Source organism: Diceros bicornis, chromosome 6 (assembly GCF_020826845.1).
Source record: "Diceros bicornis minor isolate mBicDic1 chromosome 6, mDicBic1.mat.cur, whole genome shotgun sequence".
Taxonomy (NCBI): Eukaryota; Metazoa; Chordata; class Mammalia; order Perissodactyla; family Rhinocerotidae; genus Diceros; species Diceros bicornis.
This window is the reverse complement of record NC_080745.1, coordinates 68,290,690-68,309,241: the sequence shown is the minus strand read 5'-3', so window position 1 is coordinate 68,309,241 and position 18,552 is coordinate 68,290,690. Positions and strand designations below refer to the sequence as shown.

Here is an 18,552-nt window from a genome sequence, read left to right as displayed (position 1 = left end):
AGGACACGGTCCAGAAGCTCAGGCCTCTGCAGCAACCCTAGGTTCTCCTAAACTCCAGCCCTGCTGGAGACAGTGTCTTATAGCTGCGTCTGAGCCTCCTTGCCCTCTCCTTCCCCTCCCTGCCGCCCTCCTTCCCTCCCACACCCACAGAAAACGGGTCCCCATCAGGTGCAGCTTTCATGGCTTCCCAGTGCCGGAGGCGGCTGTGGAGAGAAACCCGGGAAGCGTGGGGAGGGGTGGGGCAGCACCCTGGCTGTACCCACGGGATTGGCCAACCTGCACCCTCTCAGCCAGCACCTGACTAGAAGTTCCTCAAAGAGACAATGACCTCAGCCACCACCCTGAGCTCTGCCCATCTCAGCCATGAGGTGGGCACCCAGTGTGCGGAGTGGGCCGCAGGGACCATCCTTGAGGCAGTGGTGAGGTGGGAGGAGGCCACCGGGCCCCGAGGGGGCTACAATGGACAAGTTCCGGATGATCTTCCAGTTCCTGCAGTCCAACCAGGAGTCCTTCATGAACGGCATCTGCGGCATCATGGCGCTGGCCAGCGCCCAGATGTACTCCGCCTTCGACTTCAACTGCCCCTGCCTGCCGGGCTACAACGCCGCCTACAGTGCTGGCATCCTGCTGGCACCACCGCTGGTGCTCTTTCTGCTCGGCCTGGTCATGAACAACAACGTGTCCATGCTGGCCGAGGAGTGGAAGCGGCCGCCGGGCCGCCGGGCCAAGGACCCCGCCGTGCTGCGCTACATGTTCTGCTCCATGGCCCAGCGCGCCCTCATTGCGCCCGTCGTCTGGGTGGCTGTCACACTGCTCGATGGCAAGTGCTTCCTTTGTGCCTTCTGCACTGCCGTGCCGGTGACTGTGCTGGGCAACGGCAGCCTGGCGCCCGGCCTGCCTCCGCCCGAGCTCGCCCGCCTGCTTGCCCGGGTGCCCTGCCCCGAGATCTACGACGGTGACTGGCTGCTGGCCCGCGAGGTGGCCGTGCGCTACCTGCGCTGCATCTCCCAGGTGAGGGGGCCGGCGGCCTTGGGCTGGGTCTCCCCTCACAGGCCAGGGTCCCTCTAGCAATGGGGCATCCTCAGGGCACAGTCACGTTTCCCCAAAAGACCAGGGCTGCCCAGACAAGGCTGGGTCTCCCCACTCAGACGGAGCTCTGTGGGGCAGGGGCATATTTTCCCAACTGCAGCCAGGGCTTCTGAAGGCACAGCGGTGTGTCTTCCCTCAGATGAGTGCCACCTGGAGAGAGTGCTATGGCTACCTCGGTCCAGAGGCCTGTGCCCTGTCCTGAGGTTCCCAGAGAGGACCCCAAGGGCTCAGCCAGCCCCACCTCCTCCATCCTGAGCTCCAGCTCAGAAGCCCAGGGGAATTTGCATCCTTTTCCTCTTCCAGGTCTGGGCAGTGGTGAGGCCGGTGGGTGGCTGGGCCATTTGGGTACATTTCCCTGGCAAATGCCCCCAGCTGGCGCCATCCTGCTAGGGGAGCAGGAGCTGAGGGTCTGGGTGGCCCTGGAAGGGAGGGCTTGGGTGAGGGGGATGCACTGCTGGGATGTGCCCTAAAGGCAGGGTTGGAGGGCCCATTGAGGGGAAATGCAGAGCTCGGGTCCTCCCCAGCCCCACTCCCACATCCTCTGCCCCTCTGGGCCCTCACTCCTCGGAGCCCCTCAGGCCTCCCCTATAGTCATTGCAGCAAGGGGAGGCTGGCCCGGGCAGCATGCCCTTGTAGACCGTGGACCAGGACATGTCAGGGGAGGGGCAGGGGGCTGGGCCTGCCCTGCAAGAACTAGAGAAACATGTACACTCTGCTCAGGCAAGTCCAGACACCCAGGCGCCCCCTCTCCAACCCAGAACTCTCTCCTGGGAGGCCTGCATCACCGCCAGACGCCGCATGTGAGTCTCACACTCTGTGTCTGATCTGAACTCCACTCCTTCCAAAACCTGTACCTCCTCTCCCGTGGGCACCTATGCCATCGTCCCAGGCTCAGGGCCTGGGGCAGCTGTCCCTCTACCTGATCTTTAAACCATCACATCGTAAGCCAAAAGGGCCCCCAGTTGACAGGCTGCCTGGCCTATAGGCATGTTTCATTTGGCCTTCAGAGGTTGATTTTGAAATTCAATTTTAGAATTAGTTGGCATCATCTAAAAACCAGAAATTTTCACATAAAAATCAGACTTCCAGCTTTACCTGAAACATTGGGAAATCCAGCCCCACAGGGCCCACATTTCCTCGTTAAGGAGCATTGGAGGTGCCCCCCAAGACCAAGCACATGCTCTGCAGCTCCCCACTTGGTGTCTGTTCTGCCATTACCCACCAGCCCCCATTATTGGTGTTTGGGTTTGCTCCTTGTCCCCCATCCTGATCTGGCCAAACACTTCTCTGTGCAGCTGGGGCTGGCCCTGAAGTGCAGGTTGGGGAAGCATCCTGTCCCCGTCCCACAGTGAGTTATTGGTGGAACAGAGCTAGGACCCAAGTGTCCAGTGCTCTTTAACACAGAGATTGAGTGATTGCCAGATTTGTCTCTGTGACCCCTGAGGGCGCAGCTCAGAGCTCACACAGAGAAGGTCTCATTTAGTGCTGGCGACTGAAAGGTAGACAATACCAAAGCCAAAGGAGAGGTACAGAACTCAGAGGAGGAAGGGTCACTATGGCCCAGAAGGTCAAGGAAGGCTTCCTGAGGGAAGAGGCATGGTCAATGAGGGCCCATTGGCATAATAATAATGGCTAACAGTTACTAAGCACTAACTATGTACCAGGCACTGTGCTACATTTATCACAGTTAGTCCTCACAACAACCCTATGGGAGAGATACTATCACTAGCCCCATTTTATGGGTGGGGAAACTGAGGCACAGAGAAGTCAGATACCTTGCTCCTAGCCAACTAGTAAGTAGTGGAGAAAGGATCAAAACCCAGGCAGCCTAATCCGGGGTCTGCCCAGTTAACTCCTGTGTGTTAAGTGCTAGGTCTACACGCAGGCCTTTTACTCACATGATCTTATTTCCATGAAATGGGTATATCTGTGCCCGTTTTATGGAAGAGTAAATGGAGGCCAAGAGGTGAAGTTACTTGCCCAGTTGGTACTCTTTTCCCTAAAGGCCCTGCCATCGAGAGTGCTTTGTGGGGTCTGGACAGGCTTAGGAGGCCAGAGGGCAGCGTCTGGCTGACTCTCTCTTCTCTCCCCTGCAGGCCCTGGGCTGGTCCTTCGTGCTCCTGACCACACTGCTTGCATTCATCGTGCGCTCTGTGCGGCCCTGCTTCACGCAGGCCGCCTTCCTCAAAAGCAAGTACTGGTCCCACTATATCGACATCGAGCGCAAGCTCTTTGATGAGACGTGCACAGAGCATGCCAAAGCCTTCGCCAAGGTCTGTATCCAGCAGTTCTTTGAGGCCATGAACCATGACCTGGAGCTGGGTCATGCCCACGGGGCCCTGGCCACATCCCCTGCTAGCTCGGCTGCCCCGGCTACCACCAACAGTGCTGAGGAGGAGAAGGAGAAGCTGCGTGGCATCACCGATCAAGGCACCATGAACAAGCTGCTCACGAGCTGGCACAAATGCAAGCCGCCTCTGCGGCTGGGCCAGGAGGAGCCGCTGATGGGCAACGGCTGGGCTGCAGGGGGACCTCGGCCTCCACGCAAGGAGGTGGCCACCTACTTCAGCAAAGTGTGAGCCGTGGCCAGGTGAAGAGGCGGGAATGGGGGTCTGAGCCCACAGACCCTCAGACCCCCAAACCAGATGGAAAAATGAAGGCTGCAGGTGCTGGGCAGTAGGCCCCTGTGGGAGCAGACCCACAAGCCCAGGCATTCACCTGCCCATTTGAGGCCGGACATTTGGAGCTGGAAGGGGACCTCCAGCTGTGCCACTGCCCTGGAAGGCCCTGGGGCAGCGGGGCCATGAGCAGTATTAGTCAGAGGGTTCAGACTTGGCTTGGAGGAGGCAAGCTCCCATCTGCCCAGCCCCTCCCAGGCCACTTCATCCTTGGTTGTCTATCTCCTCTCAGGTTCTACAGACATCCTTGCCCCAGTGTCCATTCTTGTCTGTGACTTTTTACTACCTCTATTCCCTTATGCTCAAGGGACTGGGAGGGCATCCAGCTATCTCATGAAGCAAGAGTCCCTTGATTTTGGCCACTGTCCTGAGCTAGGCTGAGTGAGCGAAGGTGGGCCTAAGGACATGACACCCAACCTTACCTGTTGGGATACGCCTGGGGTGACAGGTGATAAAACAAGATGCCAAAGGTTAGGTCCATTCAAGAGAAGCCAGCATGTGTGGTCACCATGGAGGCCACTCAAAAATTGTCAAAGTGGACTACACATTTATTTAGGACCAAGCACAAAAAGCTTCCTGTCTTAGTCTGTTTGGACTACTATAACAAAATGCCACAGACCGGGTGGGTTATAAACAACAACTTACTTCCCACAGTTCTGGAGGCTGGAAGTCCAAGATCAGGGTGCTGGCATGGTTGCATGCTGGTGAAGGCCCTCTTCCTGGTTTATAGGCGGTGCCTTCTCAGTGTCCTCACATGGCAGAAAGGGCTAGGGGTCTCTCTGGAGCCTCTTTTATAAGTCACTAATCTCATTCATGAGGGCTCTGCCCTCACGACTTAAGCACCTCCCAAAGGCCCCACCTCCTAATATCATCACCTTTAGGGGTTAGGATTCAACATATGAATTTAGAGGGGACACATTCACACCATAGCACGTCTCATGGAAGGCTTCTGGAGCCCACCCTGACACCCCGCTTCCATCCAGGTCTCAGGAGAAAATCAGACCATCTTCGGGACTTGAGCAGTTAGAAACAGAAGTCTTCCCATTTTCTCAAAGACCACACCCCCTGGGGAGGGAGCTCTAAAGTCTAAGAGGCTCTACCTTGAAGTGGAGATGAGGGTGGAAGGGGCTGAGGGGAGGTAGCTACGTGGAAACCGCTCAAGACTCCAGAGTGAGACAGAACTGGCTCAAATGCTGGCTCTACCACTTCCAAACTGTGTCTCTTGGGCCAGTTGCTTCCTTTTCTGTGCTTCAGTTTCCTCATCTGTACAATGGGGATGAGGGCACCTACCTCCTGGGGTAGTTGTGAGCATTAAATGAGTGAAGTGGATAAGCACATGGCCCATGCTGGGCACTCAGCACGTGGTGCTAACATGTTTGTGGATTTCTGGACTGAGGGCTTAACCTCCCCCTGCCCCTGGACATAAGAGGAGGGGGACATCAGGAAATGGAGCCCTTTGTCGAGGAGGAGGATACAGGGCCAAGAATATAGGTTTCTTGCCCCCTCAGATATCTTTGAGATGTAAGTCCCACTTTGCTAAGATTTCATTTTAATCTTGAGCCTTATAACGTTGTTTTAATAATTTCCATTCTTCCTTATGCACCCTTCCCTCTATTCCCACTTCTGAGATCCAGTCTCCCTCCTTTAATCATTTGTGAGGAGGACGAGCCCTGAAGGCCAAGGTGCACTAGAGGCTCCTCCAGGAGATGGGACTTTTTTGTGTGTGTGTGTGTGGTGAGGAAGATCAGCCCTGAGCTAACATCCATACCAATCCTCCTCTTTTTGCTGAGGAAGACTGGCCCTGAGCAAACATCTGTGCCCATCTTCCTCCACTTTACGTGGAGGAAGCCACAGCATGGGCTGGCAAGCGGTGCATCGGTGTGCGCCCGGGATCCGAACCCAGGCTGCCAGCAGCGGAGCGTGCGCACTTAACCGCTACGTCACAGGGCCGGCCCCCAGGAGATGGGAGTTGATCTAGGCCCTGAATGAGGGGGAAGATTCAGATGAGTAAGGGCCAGGTGTGTGTTGGTTAGGGGAGGCTTCCAGTGGGAAAAGACAGCCCAGAGGTATTGGGAGGTACAAATGTGAAGGAAAGAGTAAAGCTTTGGGTCAGGCAGACCTGGGTTCAAACACTAGAGCTGTAGGACCTGTGGCAAGTCACCCAATCCCTCTGAGCCTCAGTGTCTATCTATAAAATGGATATTAAAAGATATGCTTTTCAGGATTATGGTGAGGATAGAGGAGGATAACTTTTGAGGAAGAATCTGGAACAGTGTTCAGCACATTAGGTAGGATATGAAAAATAAACACTGGTCCTTTTCCTTCATACCACACATGGACAAGTCCAGCTCAGGGAGGCCACTCTGTCACTCAGCAGTTCCACTGTCATAGAACCACAAGCATTGCAGAGCTGACAGGAGTCTGGGAGGGTGGTCTCTCCCTTGATCCTAAGGGTCATCTAGCCTGTCCTTGCACAGGGTTCCCCCTTTCAGCATTCTTGACCTGTGACTTTTCAGCCTCAGCTTGCACAATCCCACAGATGGGGAGCTCATGACCACTTTCTGGGACAGGCTGGGCAGCTCTGATCATTATAAAGGGCTTCTTCAGAAACCTGCCTCCTTGTAATTTCCACCCAACAGTTAGAGCTCTGCCCACAGGAGCTCAGAGAATCCCTAGACTCCAGAATTCACTCATCAGCTCTCCCAAGATCTGAAGCAGTATGAGGGGTGTTAGCTGAAGTATGGATAGAAGAGCCAGCAGGGTAGGGCCTGTCCAGTCAGTGGCCAGATGGCTCTGAGGGAGAAAGGCCAGAATAGGGTAGGGGGGCTCCCGGCCTTGTGTCTCCTGCTAGGAATCAGCATCGTGATGGCATCTCACCCCTAACCCTGCTGGGCTCTCGTTCTGGCAGCTTCTATCTGGTGGGAGTCAAGCAGGGGGTGCTCTTGAAAGTGGCCTGGAGGGCAGGCCCAGGCCAGATCTCCCTGAAGGCCCCCTGCCTGGCCCCTGAACTGGTCCCGCTGGTGCGGAGCACAGCAGGCCGTCCCAGGCAGCTCTGCTCAGGAAGGCTCAGAAGCCCCGACTTCCTCTCCTCTCGCACCGCCCTCGCCGCCCGCCCGCCTCTGCCTGGCGCCTGGGAGCTGTTTTCCATTCGCTGGCACTCACGTTCCATCCCGCTGTTTCCCCTTTTCCGGAGTTAAACTTTTCTGAAGACACCACCTACCCCAAGCCCTGCTGGTCCCAACCGCCCTGCTCCTGGGCAGAAGCGGGAGGGAGCCCCCGCGGACGGCATAGCGGCAGCACTTCAGGCGGCCCGCCCTGAAAGCCGACGCCCCAGGGCTCCGATGTCTGCGCAGCTCTGAGAGCCCAGCCCGTGGAGGCCAAGGCCACTGGTGCCTGCAGCTGGCCCCAGGTAAGGAAGGGCCCCTCCCTGGGGTGTGCCAGGTGAGGCTGCCCAGAGGGATTGTGCGGGGGAGTGAGGCCTCTAGCTGAGGCCCCCCGCTCTGGGCAGGGCCAGTCCTGCCCCCCTTCCCCGGGGCCTGTCTCCTGCTCTGTTGTTGGAGGAGGTCCCATCCCTGGCCTGGGGAACAGGGGCAGAAGTCTTAGAAGATGGCCTGGTCCCTCCTCTGCTCACCACCCACCAGTGTTCAGACATCTTGTACCCCACTTTGGGCGGTTTATGAACCCAGGGTCCCCATGGGGAGCTCAATAGGAGCCTTGAATCCAAAAGGGGAAGACAAAGAGGGAGAGGGGTTTCCCTTTGACCCATGCATCCTCAGCAATATTACAAACTCCCTTTCCCAGGGAGTTAGACTGGAGCCCCGGGGCTGTGAGTTGGGGGAAGAGTCAGATCCTTCCTCCTCCTCCAGCTCCTGGCACCCCACGTGGCCACCCGCTCTGCCCCGGCCCATCTGGCAGCCTTGGCAGAGACTGTGAGGGGTGGTGGTATAGAGAGGAAGCACAGAAGGAAATATGGGGAGGTCTCCCCACCTTCGTTTGCTGCCACCCCATCCCTCCACTTCCCTCTGTGGACTTTTGCTTTTCACCCACGGGATGGGGAAAAAGACATGGGGCCACACCCTGGCCTGTCTCTTGGCTTGTGTAGGTGGAGCCTGGGAAGGGAGTTGGGGCAGATCATGGCTGTAGCCTGAGGTCATGGCCACTTTCTGGCAGGCTGCCAGCACTGCTGCAGCCCAGGCCAAGGCAGAGTAGGCTCAAGATGCGCTGGTGGACACGGCCGAGCCTTAGCCTTCATCCAGGCTTCCTGTCGCTGGCAGGCTGGGCGCTCCCCAGGCCCAGGGCCCTGGGTGGAACAAGGCTGCTGGACAGAGAAGGAGTAACGGGTGGGGAAGAGGAGGTGCGCTAGGGCTCTCACAGATGGGGACAGAGCAAGGTCAGTAGGAGACCCAGAAAATGGAGGACTCAGTTTAACCCACCCGTGTCCACTTCCCAGGCCTCAGCTCGTGGTCAAAAGTCCTGCCCAGGCACCCCCATATTTGAATGGCCTCGAGCAGGGCACTTGATCCTCTTTAGGCCTTAGTGTCCTGATCTTTGCAGGAAAGAGAATCATCCCCGTCACCTCACCTCTGGGAGCCACCCTGAAGACTCGACAGGGTGAGAGATGGAGCTTTCACACGTAGGACAATTATCAGGCATCATTTATTCCCTTTCTTTTCCCTGCAGCATCCCTAAGAGGAGAGCAAGGACCAGAACGATTTATCCTCTTTTCACAGATGAGGACACTGAACTGAGACAAAAGTCATGAAGTATGTTGAGAGCCAGGATCTCCTAAACCAGCCCAGAGCCTGAGGCCTCCAAAATGAAAAGGTTCTTATAAACTCCAGGGATGCTGCCCCAGGCTCATCACTGACTCAAGGCCCCTTCCTCGACCCCACCCCACATCACAGGGTCAAGTCCAAGTCCCTTTTCCACTAGGATACCCACTCCAGCTTTTATACCCACAGGGCTAGAGGCCTTGAGGACATACCCTCCAAATAGTCCTAGGTCTCTCAGTATATCAGCACTACCTGGAATCCCAAAGGGAAAGCCAGTCAACATCCCACACTCCCCAATGCCACAGGGCCATTCCTAATCCCTGCCTCAAGGGAAGCTTGTGGTACTGACAAGAACCTAAGTGTCTGAGGGAGACAGACCTGAGCTTGAATCTCAGCTCTGTCACTTATATGTGACCCTGGCAAGCCACCCCCCTCCAGGAAGCCTCCACCTTCTCTATGTACACTAGGGATATGACAGCTCATATCCCTACAGTGTGGGATCCTGAGGATGGGCAACAAGGGATGTAAAGTGCCTGACACACAGTAGGAGCTCAGTGAACAGTGGCTACTGTCATTCCTCCCGGGCCTCAGGGCTTCCCGAGTCTCCTTCCTTTCTCACCAGCCAGGCCTCAATCCCTGTTTTCAGAGGCAAACATTTATCAGTCACCTACTGTTCCACAGGAAGCACCAGGCCGGCCACTGTAGGGGATAAATGGCAAGATTGTGCCCTGCCTTCAGGTGCCCACCAGCCTGAGCTCCTTCCTAGTGCCACCAGGAACCATTGATCCCAGTCTCCTGCTGCCTCCACCCCTGCAGTCAGTCCCCCAGTCAACCTGTCACCATGGCAGCCCTGATTGCAGAAAACTTCCGCTTCCTATCGCTCTTCTTCAAGAGCAAGGATGTGATGATTTTCAACGGACTGGTGGCACTGGGCACAGTGGGCAGCCAGGAGCTGTTCACTGTGGTGGCTTTCCATTGCCCTTGCTCGCCAGCCCGAAACTACCTGTACGGGCTGACAGCCATTGGTGTGCCTGCCCTGGCACTATTCCTCATCGGTGTCATCCTCAACAACCACACCTGGAACCTAGTTGCCGAGTGCCAGTACCGGAGGACCAAGAACTGCTCAGCTGCCCCCAACTTCCTCCTCCTAAGCTCCATCCTGGGCCGTGCGGCTGTGGCCCCTGTCACCTGGTCTGTCATCTCCCTGCTGCGCGGTGAGGCCTATGTCTGTGCTCTCAGCGAGTTCGTGGACCCCTCCTCACTCACGGCCGGGGAAGAGGGCTTCCCACCAGCCCACGCCACAGAAATCCTGGCCAGGTTCCCTTGTGGGGAGGGCCCTGCCAACCTGTCAGGCTTCCGGGAGGAGGTCAGCCGCAGACTCAAGTACGAGTCCCAGGTAAGGCTGTGTAAAGGGATGCTCCTTTTCTTTCTTGCCTAGGTGGCGGCTGGTGGGGACGTGCCGGCATGGCCCCATGTTAAAGCTGGAGTTGGTCCTCAGAGGCTGGGGTCTCCAGGAAAGCACTAGATTATCAGTGTCATGTATCAGAGCTGGCTAACTGTAGGTTAGTGCTTGGTGGGGCAAGGGTCAATTCCAGTCCCAAATAAGAGAGTTTTAAACATTAAAGGAACATTCTCCTGGCTTAGACTGATCCTTCATCCCAGTCACAGATTAAGCCCCTTATTCCAGCCAGATTGAGCATGAACCCCTGCAAGCTTTATGAAACATCTGCTGTCAGCCATGAGTTGATAATGGAGTGTGGCTGGCTCTGGGGATGAGCTTGTTCCTATGCCAGGAAGGATAGGACTGAGTCACTGAGTCAGCCTCAAGTGTTGTTGACATAAGGGGAGTCCCTTGAGCCAGGAAGGGGAGTCAAGTCAGGAAGCAGCAGCTGCTGCCCCAATCCTAGCCTCAGCCTTGGCTTCGTTCGGAGGGAGCGGAGGTTGGCCAGGGGAGAGAGGGCAAGGGCAGCGACCGAGCAGAAGCAAAAAAACTGAGCTGGAAATGTTAACTTAGAGAAGCAGAGGGTGAGGGAGAGACAGGAAAGAGCGCAAGATTTTCTAAAAGGTCTCCTCTCAGGTACATAAGAAACACAGGTAGACAGAGGAAGGGCTAGACACAGCACTGAAGGAGATGGAAGATGGTAGATGGAGACAAAAATTTTACTTGACGATGATCTGTACAGGATTGAATGGGGAAACAAAGATGACCCTGACTGCCCTAGCCCTCAATAGGCTCACAGGCCAGCGAGCATTTGAGACGAGCCTATGAATGATTTCCAAAAAAGGCCGAGTGATGTGTAAGAGGAACCAGGCCATTGGGGACTCGGAGAAGGCAAGATTGCTCTCAGAGGGGCCTTTGAAGGCTTCCTGGAGGTGGCATCGGGGTTGAGCCTGCCAGTTTGAGCTGGATTTTGATGGGCTGAGATGATGTGGAGGGGGGCCCTTAGGGCCGAAGGAATGGCAGCAGAAAATGCAGGAGGCAAAGGCTAAGAACAGAGCAAGTGTGAGTTCAAGGGAGTGAGGACAAACAGGTGGAGTCACAGCCAGAAGGGCCCGCTTCCCTTACAGAAGCAGAATCTGCGGCCAGGTAAGTGCCAGAGCCAGCTGTCCGGGGGCTCTGAGGCCCAGGTTCGGCCCAGCCCACCCCGCCTGACCTGCTCCTTCTACTACTTCTTGGGGCGGGTAGGGGTCAGGCAGCTCCTTGCCCCTCCTCAACCCTGCCCCTTCTCTGGCCAGCTCTTCGGGTGGCTGCTCATCGGCGTGGTGGCCATCCTGGTGTTCCTGACCAAGTGCCTCAAGCATTACTGCTCGCCACTCAGCTACCGCCAGGAGGCCTACTGGGCGCAGTACCCGCGCCAACGAGGACCAGCTCTTCCAGCGCACGGCCGAGGCGCACTCGCGGGTGCTGGCTGCCAGCAACGTGCGCCGCTTCTTCGGCTTCGTGGCACTCAACAAAGACGATGAGGAGCTGGTTGCCAAGTTCCCAGTGGAAGGCACACAGCCTCGGCCACAGTGGAACGCCATCACCGGCGTCTACTTGTACCGTGAGAACCAGGGCCTCCCACTCTACAGCCGCCTGCACAAGTGGGCCCAGGGTCTGGCGGGCAATGGCACAGCCCCGGACAACGTAGAGATGGCCCTGCTTCCCTCCTAAGGGGCCTGTTCCCACGCTCTTTGCAAATGACAGAACTTGGTCCCAAACTGAACCCCACTGCCAGCTCATATCAGCATCTGAAGATTTTTTTTTTTAACCATAGCTTTTTGGGCAAACAGGCCAGGAGAAAGGCACACAAGGTAACCTAGGGTGCGGAGGAGAGCTAGCAGACAACATAGTCAGCTCAGACAGGAAGGCTCTCAGACCTGAAGAAACCCCTCTCCTGTTGCCACCAGTCACTTGGTCAACAGCGTTGGTGAAAAGACCCTTTCCCGGAACTGGTCCTTCATTAACTACAATGTGGATGACCTTTTACTGGTGGGACTCCCAGGCTGGGAAGCCCTGCCAGCAGAGCCAGGTGACAATGAAACTCACCAGTAGGCTCCTCGTATAGGATATTGTGCAGTTAATTTGTGTGGAATTACATACAGACAGCTGCCTTCCAATGTATGCCTCTGGCTTTACTTTGTATACTTAAATTTTTGATAAAGCTTTTCTTAGTATAAAGGACTATCTTGGTGTCTGCATGATTGGATAAGCCATGCCACAGCAGGCTGGTAGTCATGGGGACAGGCCCAAATCCTATCCCTTGTGGGAGGGAAGGGGACAGAGAGACTCCGGGCAAGACTAAAATGGACGGATGGGAGGGCAAGGGTGCAGGGAGAGCCAGGTGCTCCCTCCCACATGTGGGAAGGCCTTGGGGTTGATGATCCCTTGGCAACTGGATTCAGTCATCTGATTTGATCTGGGAGACAGACAGAGCCTGGCCTTTCTCAGAGGGAAGCTCAACTTAAATTTCATGAATTGGAAGATCCTACACTCAGTAGGGCAGACTAGCTCTTGTAACCTAGCACTGTTGGTCATCAGACCAAGAACCAGGCCCGCCCTGGCTTCACCTCCCTCCCATGCCCGCCCTTGCCTGATCACCTCCACCACCTCTAAAACCTCTGAGGCTCTTCCCTGTCTCTGTCCTGCTTCCTGGCTTATGACTCAAGTCATTTCCCATGGAAAAGCTCTCCAGCCCTCAGGACATTTAAAGCTCTGCTAAAGAAAACGTTTAATTTTCTCAAGACCAAGCCAAAAAAGAACTGGCTTCAACAACTAGCTGGGTCTGTGCTGGCCTCCAAGAACTCTGGAACATACAGGATTATTACTTATCACAGGAGGCAGAGAGACTGTCTCTCTGGGAATTTTACCAGCGTCACAGGGAGGTGTGGGTGTGGTGGGCCCGTCAAGTCCCCTCTGCCTCAGGACTTAAGAACCACCACCAAGCCAGTTGATACCCTCTGCCCAGCAACCTCTCCCCAGAGGAGCTATAGAGAATCTGCGGGGCTCTCCCCAAAGCCACACAACACGTCAGTCTAGGTCCTCATTGAGCCTCCTCCCTGCCAGGCCCTGTGGCAGCACACAACATACAAGCTCTCCTTTAATCCAGAGAACAACCCTTCAAGGTGGGACTTTTTAACCCCATTTCACAAATGAGGCGCCCGATTTGGAAAGCCTGGGTACTCTGGCCCTGGTGGGCCTGAGAGGAGACATCACCAGGTGGTTTAAGCCAGTATCTGCGGCTTTCCTCTCAGGTGCCCAGGTTCTCCAATCTTCCTTTCTGGGCTCTGCCTCTAGAGTCCTCCTGTCCCAGTTTCATGGCCTCCACAAAAGGGCACAAGGTACTAGCTGAGCTGAGGCGGAGGGAATGCCCAGAGACTCCAAGATCCAGGGGAGGAGGCCCACTCCCTGGACCCTGCTGACCCTCTCTGGCTGGACCAAGAGCCTCCTAGGGCCAAAGTGGGATCCTGACCACAAGATCGTCAGGAGTCAGCCCTCAGCTTTTCTGGGAGTCCAAGAGCCTGCTGCCTGCAACCACTGAGCAGCCCCAGAAAAGAAAAAGGAAGAAATAAATTGATACTTAAAACGAGCAAAAAGTAGTTATAAGAAATCTCAAACTTTTTTTTTATCCTAACAGGATTACCCCAAGGGTACTGCAGAAAAAGCAGCACTTAAATAGAGTCCTCAGGCACCACAGGTTTTCGACTGCCCAGACGCCTGAGGTTCGGCTGGGCTGGCCCGCTGCTGACGGTGGCCATCCGGAGCCGGCCTGCCGCTAGTCCTCCAACACAGAGCTCTTAGCCTCCACGTATTCCAGGGCCTTCGTCTTCACTGCCTGCACGTCCTTCTCAGAGCCGTGCTGCTTCTCGTAGTCCAGGTAGCGCTTGAAGAAGAATTTCATTCGCTTGGGGGCCAGGCTGAGGTGAATGACCCGCTCGAAGATGTCCCTGTGAGGAAGAGCAGGGTAGCATTTGCCTCTTGGTCCCCGGACACACGATTCTGGGCAAGCCTTCCCCCACTTGCTCTCAGGCTCTGGACCAGGGCCCTCTGTTATCCAGCACTCCTCCTTCTATCTTTATTTTTATTACCTTCATAAACTCCCATCATGTGCAGGAGGAGAGAGACAACCCCACCCTCACTTTTCAGATGAGCAGACAGACACCCAGAGATATTAAAGGACTTACTAGCCTGAAGTCACATAATGAATCAGGACAAAGCTACTGGGATGGGGGCAAACAATGAGATATGGATCTGTGAGAAAAGCTCTGCTTAAAACTCAATGATGGGCTTGGGCAAGGCACTAGCTCTTTCTGGACCTCAGTCTACCCATCTCTAATCCTTCTCGCCTTGTGGGGATGCTGGCGGACAACAGTGGCATAAGGCCTGTGAACACTCTCTACAATGAGCCAGGCACAGTGTTAATTATGATGGAAACCCAAGTCTCCTGACTCCCAGGCCAGGGCCAGCCTAGTTCCAGACACAGACCCAAAGTTCTAGAGGCTGGCCCGAGGCAGAAAAAGAAGTTGGAAAAGTGAATGCCATAGGACCTGTTATGTCATGTCAAAGCTGTCTTTCCAGATAGAGTAAGAGAACTGGGGAGGCTGGGAGCTGCTGTGGGGCTAAAACTCATCAGCGTGGCCCATGTCCCTCAGCCCCTCAAAGGGAATTCACCCTGGTCTGTCTTCCCCTCTCACCGGACTTCCTTCTGGCTGCCATGCTTGATGGCCATGTCGATGTAGACCGACCACACATCCGTGCGCTTTGGGTAGGTGCTCAGCGTGTTCTCAAAAATGGCTTTGGCCCGCTCTGCATCCCCCAGCTGGAACTCAAGCTGGGCAAACTTGGCGATCACATCCACATCTGCAGGCAGAGGACACAAAAAGCAGATAGACCTATCACCACAACACAACGTGCTGCAGGGACAGAGTCTGACTCATGACTCCCTGCTGACAAGAGGGACAGGGTGAGTTTAGGACCAAACAAACAGACGGGCACTGATCTATGACTCCAACCCTACTCTCTGGGCACAGAAAGGGGGGACGGGCAGGGGCAACAGAATTAACGCTAATGGCTTTCTGTTCCTCCACCTTCGTAGTTTAGCATTTGAAATGCAAAATGCATTAAGTTCCTGAGCATATAATCAACAGAGAGAGAACTATGTACCCTCGTCAAGGCCTTCCTAACACCATCCTCAGATGAGAACACCCCCAATCCCCATGCCCACATATCAGAGAGCCTAACGTGTTCAGGAATTGGGCCAGTAGGTGGGAATGAGCACTCACGCTCTTTATTAGGCAAGCACTCGAGGGCTCGCTGCATCACACGGTGACTGGCCCCAGCCTGGCCCCTCCGCAGAAGAAAGGCACCATATTTGATCCAGACAGTTTTTTCCTGCCGGAAACGCTTCAGCATCCGGTTGTAGAGTTCACCAGCTTCCTGTGGGAAAAACGAGGTAAGCTAAGAGAGTGTGATACGACACAGGGGGCAACAATAGAGATGTTAGCTACATTCATGGAAAGGTGGACATGGGCTCACAGACTCCAATCACTGTGTAGGCCCAATTCTAGATACCTGAGGAGAAAGGGCAGACTCACAAAGATGGGGAGACCACATGAGGAGGCCTAACACAACAGAGAGGCTCCCTACTAAGGAGGTCCTAAGACCAGAAGAGAGAATATGAGAATGACAAGAGGAAACAGGAGAGATGGAAAAGGGGACACTGGGCTGAAATGTCTGTTGCCTTCTGTCTATAACACCCCTGTCAGCAGCCCAAGGGATACACACCAGGGGTCCACTGTCCCTTCACTTCCCTCACCTTCACCCCTCATTCCTAAAGCAGAGGTTGGGAGAAATCACTTCCCCTACTTGGAAGATGAGCAAGTTAGGGCCCAGATGTCACAGAGCAAGCCTGGGGCAGGACTGGATCCAGAAAGCGGGGGTTCTTCCCTGATGCCTCTGTGACTCCCAGGAGTTAGTTTCCAAGCGGCTGAGGCCCCTCCAGCAGCATGCCACCTGGCCCAGACTCCTACCTGGAATTTCTCTGACTTGCTGTAGATGTCAGCGAGATGGAGAAAGACCTTGAGAGGCTCATTGTACTGCACGGCCCGCTCGAAGACCTTGTTCAGTGACTCCTGAGAGCCGTACATGTTTTCTAGGTTCAGCAGTGCCACCCACACGTTCAGCTTCTCCTGCTCCTCTCTAGAGGGAGAGCAGGCAGCATGTGAGCTCCATCATCTCAGCCCAATGAACCCCCCACACTCGTCTGGGGATGTCAACTGAAACTACTTCTTCCTTCCCAAGCTCCATCCCTGTCCTCAGTTCCCACACCAAGTGCAGGTACTGAGAGACCCTGTTCCCACTGCAGCTCACATAGAAGTAGGAACCCCGACCCCTCAACTGCCGGGTCTGGGGCTCCCCTGGTTTCTGCTTCCATTCCCAGGAAGGAAGCCTACCAAACCTTAAACTGGCCTGAGGGTAGGGCCGGAAGGAGCAGAATCTCTGGTCTGATTCTCTCCCCACACTAAGAAAATGAAGCAAAGGATCACCATTCTTTTCACTAGCCTTCAGGAAACTCCTGCTACTCTCTGCCTGGAAAATGGCCAACTACAAGGTTTTCACCCAAGCATGGGGAGAGATGTTTCCCTGTTCTACTTCTGCTCCAAGTTGGGCACCTTATTTAAGTGTAGGGACTCTTGTAACTGTTACCCTTAGCTATTTCAGTGAAGAGGACTATAAATTATAAATAAGCAGATCTGTTTCACAGGTGGCCCATCTATGAGAGAAAACCGGGGAACCCATGGGCCCCTAGTGGCAGCCACCCAAACGGGCTGCAGAGGAGGAAATGACCCAGAGGCGGCAAGCCCTGCCACCTGGGGAGACAGGGCCCTCCCTGTCGAAAGACTGCCCCCAAAGCAGGGGTGAAAGCTGAGACCTGAAGGAAATGGTCTTGAGAGCCCTCTCAGCCACCGCCCGGGCCTTCTCGATCTCCGTGGCCTGCAGATGGAAGGCCATGTACTGCAGCCACAGGATGGAGCTGTTGGGGGAGCTCAGCACGAGTCGGTCAAAATCATCTGCTGACTCTGGCTGTCGCCCGGGATCCATCAGCGCCTCCTCAATGCGGGACAGCTCTTTCTCTGCCTTCTGCTTCTCCAACTCCCTTTCCTTCTTGCTTTTCTTCTTTTGCTAGGGAAGGCAGAAAAACAAGTGAGTAATCTGCTCCTCAGACCCTGCGGAGGGCTGTGGTGGAGACTGAGAGTTGGCAGGGCAGTGCACGAGCTCTATAACCACTCCTTGGCCTGAGACTGCCCCACCTGCCGGAAGAGACACCCAGGCTAGGACAGAGCACAGGGACTGGCACCAAGGGGTCCCTGCAAAAACGGCAAAGCCCTGCAAAATACGACACCGTGGACTGCTGAGGCTTCTCGTCCTCCTCGCTGTCTGAGCTCTCTCCTCGAGGTGGCAAGGCCGGGGTCAGAGAGTCCAGCCCCACGTCCCAAACGAAGCCGGAAGACAGCTGCAGCCGGGGCACTTCTGCTGGCCTGGTCTGCTTCTCCTGGAGGAACACAGAGGTATATGAGGAAAGCACTCCTGTTCCCCAGCCCCTCCCACCTGGAAAAGCAGGGACTCCCACCGTGCCCAGACACCTCTCTCTCCTCCCAGGGCCAAGCCAGGACCCAGTCCACTGGCCAAACTTTATAGTAGTGATGGAAAAGCTTTCTTTGTAAATAAATTCATTTAGGTAACAAAGTTTCAAAACAGATATGTATGCATATACACATATACATACATGCATAAAATAACATACATGTATAAAATAAGAGTACAGCCAGGACAGAGATATGACAAATGTTCTGAGGGTGGTAGGGATGTGAGTACCTAAAGTCTGGGAAGGCCCTACATACCCAGTCCTCTCAGTTCAAGTAGAGTTATTCTCATTTTTCAGAGGGGGACACAAGCTCAGAAAGGCCAAGTCCCCTCTTTGTCTGCCCACCCCACTAATTTAATTAAGCTCCACTCAATAAACATTGATTAGAATTTATTTTATGCAGCCCACTCTATGGGTAGGACAGGGTCCCTGTCCTCAGGGAGCTGATGACCAACTGAGAAAACTAGTAGCCCCACCTTCCCATATTTTACAGGAAATTAGAGAAGAGGATGGTGCCAAAGACAGCCCAGCTCTGAGGCAGGAGACCAAGGACTTCCCTCCCCAGAGCAGCCTTTTCCCCCCATTCAGTGTCGTCCCTCACCTTGGGAAGCACACGCGTCTCTCCTATCTCCTCTTCTCCTTCCCGATAATACACTTCAATACCACTGTCATCCTCCTCAGACGGAGCAGCTTTCCTTTGCTTCTTGTTCACTGTTTCCTGAGATGACAGGTGGGAAAAATGCCGAGCCACCCTTCCTGCCCAGCAGCACCTCCGGCGGCCTGGGGCAATGCCCTCCCGGCACCACCCAGCGCCTGGCCTCCAAACTCACGCTGCTCTCAGTCCAAGAGAAGTCTAGGCAGCTGCCTGGCTGAATTCTGAAGGACCCT

At 55.1% G+C, this 18,552-nt stretch overlaps 3 protein-coding genes across 3 annotated transcripts in view; 2 read left to right on the top strand and 1 right to left on the bottom strand.

The window, feature by feature from the left end:
• Window positions 1-459: 459 nt before the first annotated feature.
• CALHM1 (calcium homeostasis modulator 1) lies at window positions 460-3,668 on the top strand. Its single transcript, XM_058543925.1, has 2 exons — window positions 460-1,011; window positions 3,186-3,668. Exons 1-2 carry the CDS (start codon window positions 460-462, stop codon window positions 3,666-3,668), a joined length of 1,035 nt encoding a protein of 344 aa, XP_058399908.1.
• A 4,757-nt stretch (window positions 3,669-8,425) lies between these two features.
• On the top strand, window positions 8,426-12,497 carry CALHM2 (calcium homeostasis modulator family member 2). The gene is given in 3 exon segments (XM_058543926.1): window positions 8,426-9,935; window positions 11,276-11,389; window positions 11,391-12,497. Coding segments are annotated over 3 exon segments (972 nt in total). The 5' UTR covers window positions 8,426-9,380; the 3' UTR covers window positions 11,694-12,497.
• Window positions 12,498-13,616: 1,119 nt separating this feature from the next.
• PDCD11 (programmed cell death 11) overlaps window positions 13,617-18,552 on the bottom strand; it is a 45,601-nt gene continuing 40,665 nt past the window's right edge. Inside the window, exons 30-36 of the mRNA XM_058543921.1 lie at window positions 18,266-18,382; window positions 17,422-17,571; window positions 16,951-17,201; window positions 16,049-16,217; window positions 15,302-15,455; window positions 14,714-14,879; window positions 13,617-13,966 (exon numbers count right to left, since the gene is read on the bottom strand). Coding sequence (XP_058399904.1) covers window positions 13,795-13,966; window positions 14,714-14,879; window positions 15,302-15,455; window positions 16,049-16,217; window positions 16,951-17,201; window positions 17,422-17,571; window positions 18,266-18,382 — 1,179 coding nt within the window. The 3' untranslated portion in view covers window positions 13,617-13,794. The remainder of the gene's footprint in view (window positions 13,967-14,713; window positions 14,880-15,301; window positions 15,456-16,048; window positions 16,218-16,950; window positions 17,202-17,421; window positions 17,572-18,265; window positions 18,383-18,552) is intronic.